This window comes from Elephas maximus, chromosome 10 (assembly GCF_024166365.1).
Source record: "Elephas maximus indicus isolate mEleMax1 chromosome 10, mEleMax1 primary haplotype, whole genome shotgun sequence".
Lineage (NCBI taxonomy): Eukaryota > Metazoa > Chordata > Mammalia > Proboscidea > Elephantidae > Elephas > Elephas maximus.
In genome coordinates this window covers 27,332,119-27,343,243 of record NC_064828.1, presented here as the reverse complement: position 1 = coordinate 27,343,243, position 11,125 = coordinate 27,332,119, and the positions used below count along the sequence as shown (strand labels likewise).

General features: G+C 36.7%; 1 protein-coding gene across 1 annotated transcript; it reads right to left on the bottom strand.

Annotated features, from left to right (window-relative positions):
- Positions 1-1,106: 1,106 nt before the first annotated feature.
- On the bottom strand, positions 1,107-10,307 carry LOC126084597 (olfactory receptor 4K1-like). The gene is made up of 2 exons (XM_049899193.1): positions 10,268-10,307; positions 1,107-2,071 (listed from the first exon to the last, which is right to left on the bottom strand). The coding sequence occupies exons 1-2, from the start codon at positions 10,305-10,307 to the stop codon at positions 1,107-1,109; spliced, it is 1,005 nt and encodes a 334-aa protein (XP_049755150.1).
- Positions 10,308-11,125: the final 818 nt, after the last annotated feature.

Sequence of the window (11,125 nt, the reverse complement as noted above, 5' to 3'; positions counted from 1 at the left end):
CTGATAAGATGGTTGCTGGCATGCTTCTGAAGTTTCACTTGAAGTTTGAGAAAAAGGGAACAATTGGAAATACTTTCTAATTACTTATATATGAGCTTTCTGTAACTACCTTAAAATTGACTCCCTCAAATGAAATTAACTAAGCAGAATCCTACACTGATTCTGAACTAATGGTAGGCTTGTTATCACTGGTATAAAAACAATTCATATGTAAGTTTTGTGACATTTCTTCCAGAAGGTACAAAAGTACTGCAGTAAATTTAAATAGAAACGCTTGTATTTTTGGGGTGCCATTATTTGTTTCAGAGGTCCCTAGGTGTCACAAACACTTTGTACTTGTCTATAAACCTAAAGCCTGATGGTTCAAACCCACTCAGCTTCACTGCTTCATAAAGATTACAGTAAAGAAAATCCTGTGGAACAGTTCTACTCTGTAACACATGGGGTCACCATGAGTCAGAATCCACTCCATGGCAGCAGGCTTATTATTTCTTTCAAAGCCAGAGTGGCAAAACTCAATCGCACAATTGCTTCTATAGTATTTTATGTCTTTAAGCTTTAGCACAAATGCAAAATATAACAAAATCTGATTTTACAAACATCAATGTCTTATTTGTGTGTCTGGAATTTTAAAGGACCCAAGTTTTCACTAGAAAAATTATGAGCTATAAGTGATAAAGGCAGAGAACATACTTTAGGGTATTCGTACAGCCTCTCATGCCAGAGCAGACTGTTCTTAACTCACATTATGCTAAGTTACCATCTATGCTAACATGATCAAGTCAGAAGAGTTAGGAAATCATCTTTAATGCTTAAAAATGCTGCAAGACATTAAAAAAAAAATACATCCTATATAATTGAAAAAATATTACTTAGGAGTTTTAACATATGGAATTGATATATTTTAGCAAAGATGATGTGAGCCACAGAATATAGGGACTATCATTATAATATGAGTTTCTGCAGTGAATTTACCAACTTTAGATAACTAGGTTCTGGACCTCTAGTAGTGAAAGAATAATTATGATAGAAACACAAGGATAATAATTATACTCAGTCACTACAATGGTCAAGAAGTAAGGATATGTGTTCCTTCTTCACAGTTATCAAAAGACCTGCTTGGAACCCATATGTCGGTTCCTTAGCTTCCTCATGGCTTCCTTCACATCTTTATTCCTCAGTGTGTAAATGATGGGGTTAAGGAGAGGAGTAAAGACAGTAAAAAACACAGAGATAAATTTATCAATTGGGAAGCTTTCAAAGGGCCAAATATAGATGAAGATTAATGGGCCAAAGAACAGAACCACAACAGTGATGTGGGCAGACAGGGTTGAGAGAGCTTTGGATGTCCCACCAGAAGCTTGGCGATGGACAGTGGCAAGGATGATAGTGTAAGAAATAAGCAAAAGGAGGAAACAGATAAGCGATAGCAGACCACTGTTGGTGAGCACCAGGATCTCCAAAATATAGGTGTCTAAGCAGGCAAGCTTGATCACAAGAGGGAGGTCACAAAAGAAATTGTCTACCTTGTTGGGTCCACAGAAGGGCAGGTTGACTGTGAATGCCAGGTGGCTGGCTGAGTGTAGGATGCCAATGGCCCAAGAGACTCCCACAAGAACAGTGCACACCTTGCGACTCATGATGGTCATGTAATGCAGAGGTTTGCATATAGCAATGTATCGATCATAGGCCATGGCAACAAGAAGCACCATCTCACTACCCCCAAAGACATGTAAGAAAAAAATCTGTGACATGCATCCCTGGAAGGTGATGGTCTTGTGTTCATTGAGGAAATCTGCAATCATCTTGGGAGTAGCAAATGTAGCCTGACAAACGTCAATGAAGGAAAGATTGCTAAGGAGAAAGTACATTGGGGAATGCAGGTGAGAGTCTGTGATTACTGTAAGGATGATAAGGATGTTTCCCAAAACAGCAGCTCCATAAAACACAGAGAACATAAAGAAAAGGAAGACTTGGAGTTCTTGAGAGCTAGACAAGCCCAACAAAACAAACTTGGTAACCACTGACTTATTGCTCCAACCATCAGTTGAATCTAGGCTGCTGATGTTACCTAGATGGTGAAAAAAAAAGTAATTGGAAATGGATAAAGATAAGTCCTTCATCTTTCATGCAAATTAAATAAATGTTTTAATTCTAATAACTATAAAAAATGGTGAGGGTATAAGACAGTAATTATTCACATTATTTTTAGGAAATAGATACTTTTCTCTGTGGTTACTTAAATAATTACAAGGATTATTCTTTACTTTTGGCATGCAAGATAGATAGATGACAGATGGATGAATGGAAGGAAGGAAGGAAGATAGATAAATGTATCCAATTAACAATAAGTCAATAGAGATGGAGGGAAGAAGTTGAGAGAAGTGTTATTTCCCGTTGTAGTCTAACATATTAATGCAGAAGAAGTGTACAAGATTTCCATAGTACTTTGAAAGATACAATCTGTACTTACACATTCAGATATAGCACAAAATGAATCTTTTGCCCTTGACAAAATCTTGGAGGGAGAGGAAATTTAGATCAGCATAAAGAGATGGAAATTAGCCCAATTACTCTGATATATTACATCAAAGTAATATGTGGTCATGTAGTGAGATACCTGCAATAATAAGAATAAAGAGAAATTTATTTTTAACAAATTAAACTAGCATGAGCCAGAGATTGAATTTGCTTTCTTATAGTAAAGCAATTTAAATTTTATAGCAGTGAGATATAAAAAAGAAAAAAAAGTTATCTTCCCAGGACCTTGGCAACATACATTCTTTTAAATAAAAAAGTGATTCTTTTCGTTTCTCAGTCATAGTTTCTTCCTTCCTCAATATGATTTCCCTTTTAGAGCAATTGGGCTGAGCAGCTACATACTCTTTAAAGAGGAGACTATGCACAGTGTTAATTTGCATCAGATATTTCTGATTAAACTTATATTTGAACTATTTATCTTGCTGGTCCTTTTACAACCTCTTCATTCTCTAGTATAGTTAATTTTACAATAAAAAAAGTCTTTTCCAAAGCCTATTGATTGCCATCTGTGTTGTAATTAATTTATTAGACAAATAAAGCATCAGCTATGCACCAAACATTATTACTGACTCTAGAGAAAAAACAACTGACATGAATGTAAAAAAATCCCCACACCCATGTAGCATACATCCTAAGTGGATAGGGAGCTGGCAGATTTAAAAATAAACAAAATCTATATTGTGCTAGTTAACGATAAGCACCATGGAGAAAATGTTCTTCTGCTAGTCAATTTTTTCAGAAGTAGACTGCCCAGGTCCTTCTTCCTAGTTTGTCTTAGCCTGGAAGCTCAGCTGAAACCTGTCCACCAAGGGTGACCCTGTTGGTGGCAAAAATCCCAGTATCGCAGCAGCAGACAAGTCAGGACAAACTGACAGGCACGTTGAATCTGAGCAAATAGTCCAAGAAGCAGGGCTATATAAAGAAGAACTGAACACCAGGGTTGGAGGAAGACTCATTAAGAACCTGCGTTATGCAGATGACACAACCTTGCTTACTCAAAGTGAAGAGGATTTGAAGCACTTACTGATGAGGATCAAAGACCACAGCCTTCAGTATGGATTACACCTTAACACAATGAAAACAAAAATCTTGACAACTGGACCAATAAGCAACATCATGATAAAAGGAGAAAAGATTGAAGTTGTCAAGGATTTCATTTTACTTGGATACATAATCAATTCTCATGGAAGCAGTCAAGAAATCTAAAGACATATTGTATTGGGCAAATTTGCTGCAAAAGATCTCTTTAAAATGTTAAAAAGCAAAGATATCACTTTAAGGACTAAGGTGAGCCTGACCAAAGCCGTGATGTTTTCAATTGCCTCATATGCGTGTGAAAGCCAGACTATGAATAATGACGACCGAAGAAGAATTGATGCCTTTGAATTATGGTGTTGGAGAAGAATATTGACTATACCATGGACTAGCCAGAACAACAAAGAAATCTGTCTTGAAGAAATGCAGCCAGAATGCTCATTGGAAGCAAGGACGGCAAGACTTCATCTCACATAGTTTGGACATGTCATCAGGAGGGATAAGTCCCTGGAGAAGGACATCATGCTTGGTAAAGTAGAGTGTCAGCAAAAAAGAGGAAGACTCTCAATGAGATGAACTGACACAGTGGCTACAACAATGGGTTCAAACATGGCAATGATTGTGAGGATGATGCAGGACTGAGCAGGGTTTCGTTCAGTTGTACATAGGGTCGCCATGTTAAAATCGACTCGACCGCACCTAACAACAGGAACAAAGTGGAGAAAATAAATTAGAGCAAAAGGAATACAGATTATAACTGGGTGGTCAGAGAAAGCCTCCCTAGGCAGGTTACATTTCAACAAAGTCAGGAGAATAAGGAGCAAGTCATGAGGAAATCCATTCCAGACAAAGGAGGTAGCTAGCAAGTGCAGTAACTAATTCATGTGAAATGAGTGCTCTTCTTGGAAACATCTGTATAATTTTGGCAGGTTTATTAGAGTTAAATGAATGGAGATCTAGCTTTTAACCTTATTATGCACTTGCCAGGTGTATAACTGGCTTTACTGAACAAATTCTGCCTCATGAGTTTAAATATGTTTTTAACTTAGGAAACTATAAATTCAGTCTCAAGAATGAAGACACACAAGTAACTTACCTTTGTATTTTCTGTAATAAAATATGCACACATAATCGCTTTGCAAATGCTGTATTTCCAGGAAATACATGGTATAATTTTTATCTTTCAGAATAAAGTCAGAATGGCCTAAGCTTTCCAGGAAGTACCCTTCAAAATGCAGCTCATGGCCAAATCTCATAAGCCAGGAGGTGCTCCCTGTGTGTCTGTAGTGACACTCAATGATGGTGCATTTAGATATATTATTTATTCATGGCATGACTTTCAAATATTGAGGCCATCAACAAAAACATAAAAATTGGTCATTGCTTCTTATGGTAACACCTCAGAGTCTTGAGCCTTGTAAAAGTCTTCCTGAACTATAGTTCTGTATATACAAGGTCTGATAAGAGTTTGAATAGTGGTAAAAGCATTAAACCAAAAGTTTTCTTATCTAAAACCATTTTATATCCAATTTTAATTGAATTGAGATATTAGTTTAGTTTTACAAGTGTAGGCAGAATTTCTCTAAAATTCTAAAAGCATTTTTTTCCATATTAAGGGCCAATCAGAATCCTTATCTACAGCTTTGTGATAAGCCAGACTTCAGGAAAAGGAAAAGACTGAAATTTCCATAGGAAGCCATTATATAAATAGCATACAATTTGAGATCAGAAGATGTGGGTTTAATTCCTGGCTTCACTATTTATTTTGTGGTATTGTTTGTTCATTCATTTATTCAACGTATTGAACACCTTCTATGATTATATGCCAAGCACTCTGTAGGCATGGGAATATAACAGCAAACAAAATATATAAGATTCATGTCGTCAGCAATTGACCACAACTCTCTGAAGTTTTGATCCCTTATCTGTGATAGCATACATTTGAAAGAGGTATGAAAACTATAAAGTGACATATAAATATTACTTGTGTTAGCATGCTATTACAATTGAAAATCACATTATGTTTTAGCACCATACAATCAGAATGGAAAAATATCTGCTTCTGATCAGATTCACAAGCTATGAGATTTTTTAAAAAATGCAAAAAATAAGATCAATGAACCAATATTAGAATGAAATCATTTTTCTGTAATAAGTGTACCCATCCACTGAACCCACTGCCGTTGAGTCGATTCCGACTCATATGAGCTATGAATAAGTGTACAGCTTGTTGAAACGATAAGATGAAAATCTGCAAAAAGGGGCCAGGTAGTGTTCCTTAGAGTGCTCTCTGTATTCACCTGTAGTCACTTCCAATCTTCAGAATTCTTGAAGTCTAACCTGTAAAAAGAAAGGGTGGGATAAACCAGAGGTACAAATACTTATCATTGTGAAAGATAGGGAAACTTTCTTTGATGTTTTATAAGGTAACCTACTTTAGAATTCAAATACAGAGTTAAATAGGTCCCTGGCTTGGACATGAGAGCATCCTAAGGATAATATGTTGACTTTGGAAAGCTGTTACCAGCTTCTAAGCTAGAGATAAAGTGAATGTAAAATTAGCCTTCCATTTAAAGAAGAAATGTGAAATCCATATGTGGTACTTTCTGGACTTGGAAATTGGTTTGGTTTAGCCAAAAAGTTCAACTAAAACCATGCTAGCCAAGCATAAAGAGGGAAGCAAAATTTACAAGGCAAATTGTAGCATCTTCTCCTTTGGGTTAAGCTCTAGGTTTCTCAGCTCAAACTAACAAACAAAATGATTTGGTGTTAATGACGGTGATGTGAGAAAAGAGTCAATCAAAGATGCCAAAAAGAAGGAAAATAGTTTGCCAGTGAAGATAAAAAAAAATTAAAAATTTAAAGTCATCATTATATGAGGAAATTGGTTTCTTGTCTCTGTGTAGATAATTAACCAAACTGAATAAAGGATTTTGTTTACAAAGAACTTGGTTTAGTTGCCTTGCGTTGATATGTGACTAATCACAGCATAAATAAATATGTAATTCTGATGCAAGAGAGTGTAAAATAATAGATCTTAGAAAAGTCACTCAACATTAGCATCTGAGGTCTTAAAATCTTGTAAGCATCCATATAAGATACTCCACTGCTCTCACCCCATCTGGAGGAAGGGACAGTGAAGAAAACCAAAGACACGAGGGAAAGATTAGTCCAAAGACCTCATGGTGCACAATTTCTGCAGCCTCCACCAAACTGAGTCCAGCACAACTAGATGGTCCCTGGCTACCACCACTGACCATTCTGACTGGGATCACAAAAGAGAGTCCCAGACAGAGCTGAAGAAAAAGGTGGAACAAAAATCTAACTCACAAAAAAAAAGACCAGGTTTACTGGCCTGATAGAGACTGGAGAAGCCCTGAGAGTGTGGCCCCCGGACACCCTTTTAGCTCTGTAATGAAATTACTCCTAAGGTTCACCCTTCAGCCAAAGATTAGACAGGCCCATAATACAAAACAAGACTGAAGGGGCATACCAGCCCAGGGGCAAGGACTGGAAGACAGGAGGGAATGGAAAAGCTGGTAATAGGGAAAACAAGGTCTAGAAGGGGAGAGTGTTGACATGTGATGGGGTTGTTAACCAATGTCACAAAACAATATGTGTACTAACTGTTTAATGAGAAGCCAGTTTGTTCTGTAAACTTTCATCTAAAGTACAACAAAAAAAAGTCCCTCAATGAGAAAAAACATCAAAATATCAAATTACAGCACTCTCTGTTTGTAAAATGCTTGGAAGAAAATGGCTCTGCCACTCATAATTACATTACCCTTAGTCTATTTTCAAGTCACTTGTGCAAAGCATTATGCTAAACACTTCATGCATTATCTCATTAATTCTTACAACAAAGCTTTGATGGATGTACGATCAGAACCCTAATGTTACAGTAGAAAAGCTGAGTTCAGCAATAAAGTCTGTGTCACAGGGCACACTGTTAGTTAATGAGGGTTTGCATAAGTATGTACTCTTGGATTATGCAAACCTTTGTTTACTAGCAGCGTGCCCTTGTGACACTGACTTTACTGCTAAACTAAGCTTCTTCTACTGTAACATTAGGATTGTGATAGTACATCCATCAAAGCTTTGTTGTAAGAATTAATGAGGTAATGCAGAAGTGAGGAAGTTCCCCTGGTCATTAAAATGACAATTTTATGTCCCATTTTATACTCTTACCATCATCTCTGTTCTCTCTGGACTAAATATCAGCAGGCTCACATTTACTTATATTCCCCAGTCAGTTACCAGTGTTGGCAGTGACAATAATCAGTCATGGTTTGACATTTCATTTCATATTTTAGAATCTCACAAGCAAACTTCAAGTTGTCCTTCCTAAGAACTCAGATCATCTTAACTCTGGTAATAAATTTAGTCACAATAATTTACCTCTCTGAATGGTAATATCTATGTTTAATCATTTGCTTGATATGATTAAATTCCACATACCAGTTCTGATAGAAATCCTAAGGGAGTAGCAAAGTTTGAGGAAGACAAGCCTCCAAACCCATTTGTTTTTTAAAAAAGTGAACCATAAGGGCCTACAAAACAAATATTTAAATACCGTACCACACACCCCCAAATCTCAGATAGCCAATCCCATTACAATAACGGGTTAAGGAACTTCCTTTGCGAAGTGAAGTCATTTTGCTGTGGGAGTTATTACCATCATTTTTATTGCCTTTCCCAAAGCCATGATGATGATAACTTTTAAATTATTGGCCTGTAATTGCAAGTGAGGGCATTTATCTCCAGGGAAAATGTAGTGACCCAGAAGCTTGAAAAAGTTACATTTAGCCTCCCTTAATAATCTGTCTCCCTCCATGTGCCTCTTGAAAAAGTTACATTTAACCTCCCTTAATAGTCTGTCTCCCTCCATGTGCCTCTTTTCCCTTACCCAAAATGACCGCTCCACTAAGCACCAGCCTGCATGTTCAGAGCCTGAAGAAAATCAGATCGGAAGAAATGTGAATCTGGCAGGGGCCTAAGAAATTTAGAAATATTTTTCTTTAACCTTTGCTTCTTCCTTCTCATGGCAGTATTTATGATAAAGTGTTTCAAACACCATACTACTTAATATTCTATTAACCAAATTCAATATTTTAATTTTGCCTGCTGGGTACTTGACCATGAAACAAAATCAGAAAGAAGGCTTAGTTGGGCATATATGGGTGAAGCTGCTCAAACGTACATAGAGCTCGCTTTTGGCTGTTGCGGAAAGAAATCCCATCGGAGATGTAGAAGAACTGAGAAAGTCTATAGAAAAGAGCACTATCTTTTTTTACGCATTTCTGAATTCATATCACTGAGTCTTTGAAAGAAATTTATATCTTTGCTTATGAGTGAGATTATTTATAATTTTCCCTTATGCTGTGCTTGTCAAAATTTGAAATCAAAATTGTATTGGCTTCAGTAAATGAGTGAAGAAATATTCTCCCAGACAAAGGAAGAAATATCATTCTGTCTTTTCACATGGCACTCTTAAACTGAGGGTATCATAAGTTTTCTTTCTTCCTTAATAACTTACTTGCATCAACATTTTGTGAGGACTATATATTCTAGAAAAGCCTCAGTGGTGTAGTGGTTAAGCACTCAGCTGTTAACCAAAAGGTAGGTGATTTGAACCCACCAGCTGCTCTACTCAGGAGAAAGATGTGGCAGTCTCCTTCCATAAAGATTACAGCCTAGGAAACCCTATGGGGCAGTTGTCCTCCGTCCTATACGGTCTCTCTGAGCTGGAATTGACTTGACGGTGATGGGTTTTTTAGTTATATATTCTAGAATTCATGGTCTCCAAATTATATACCCATTTAATTTTGTGCTATAGAATTGGGTAATAAATTACTCCAAGATCCCACCCAGCCCAGTGCCGTCGAAGCAATTCCAGTATCCTAGAAATAAAATTAACTGGGTCTTGGGTCTGAAAATATTTCTATAAACTCAATAAATTCATTTCTAAAAATAGTTTAGTAACTTTTGACAAAATGGAGTTCCCATATATCCAAATTTTTAGTACTATTTAATATTAGCTTTTTGTTTTTTACTTCATCAGTCTGATAAGGGAAAATGGCATTACTCTTTTGTTTTAACTTACATTTTTATTACCTGTTAGATTGACTATTTTGTCTATTATTTTGCCACTTGTACACTTTTTTCTTTGAATGATATTTGACCCCCACACTTTAGAAGTGATGAAATAAGGCTGTCATTTTAGAGTTAAATTCTACTGGTATACCCATTGCCATCGAGTCGATTCCAACTCATAGCAACCCTATAGGACAGAGTAAAACTGCCCCACAGAGCTTCCAGGGAGCACCTGGTGGATTTGAACTGCCAACACTTGGGTTAGCAGCTGTAGCACTTAACCACTACACCACCAGGCTTTCCTTAAATTCTACAGGCCATGTAGAATTGACAAGAGAACATATGCCAGCTCTCAGTTAGAATGATTCCCAGACCAGTGAGACTTGAATTTAACACATTAGATGTATTAGCACACCTAAAGAAAGACTGTATTAAGCTCTGAATGCATGTAAAAATAAGAAGAGTCACTAGGATAAATAATATTAGTGCCTGTTCCAACATTGTTCAGATAGGTAATTCTCTGTCAGGCTGTCATAGCCTGATGACCTTACACATGTCAATCATGTCCCCAAAACTTTTAATTTTAACACAGACTTACCAAAGCCACTTGCTAATAATTTGGCTTCTGTTTCAATCATAACGCCCTATTTGTTTCATTTGATGATTATATTTTTCAATGCAATTTGAAAAAATTATCTTCTAAGTGTCTTACAATTAACTTGGGATTTCTGAATTTGTGAGTCTGTGGGCCAAAACTTGAATTGGGCCAAATTCACTAAGTTAGTGTCCAGTTATGAGGTTTCCTGGTAGTTGGACAAATAAGTGCCCTCTCCAGGCAATACCATTTTGTAACACTTTTACAGAGTCATAGCCAATGAAAACCTTAAGTCTCACAACAGACCCACTTGCTTTGAACATGTCATCAGGAGGGATCAATCACTGGAGGAGGACATCATGTTTGGTGACTAGAGAGCCAACAAGGTTGTAGGAGGCCCTTGATTAGATGGATTGGCCCAATAACGATAGCCAAAACAAAGGCCTCAAACATGCTGGCAATTCTGAGGACGATGCAGGTAACTTTTTGATCTATTGTACATAAGGTTGCCATGAGTCAGAGTCAACTTGACAGCATCCAGCTATCTATCTACAGAGTCAACTACTTTTCATTCAAAACCTCTATGACATCTTTGTTTATGAGCGCATATTTCTTAATATGCAGTCATTTCCATGAGACCAGGGATCTTCCTCATTCTCTTTTATGTGTCCAAAGTATGTGGCATAAATTAAGTAAAAAAGTTTGCTAAAATGTATCTTTTTGCTTTTAATTGAAAGGAACTCAGTATAACCACACTGAGATTATTCACTTAATATATGTGTTTTATCATTTCTCTAATACTCCTTTACTTTCCTCTATTCCTAGTTATTTATGAACATGTTTATTGCTATCCTGGTTGAT

Excerpts from the sequence above, each read along its gene's own strand:
- LOC126084597 (XM_049899193.1), bottom strand. The coding sequence starts at position 10,307 with ATGATTGAAACAGAAGCCAAATTATTAGCAAGTGGCTTTG. Across the intron at positions 2,072-10,267 it reads ATTATTAGCAAGTGGCTTTG|GTAACATCAGCAGCCTAGAT; the intron begins GTAAGTCTGTGT and ends TTCACCATCTAG.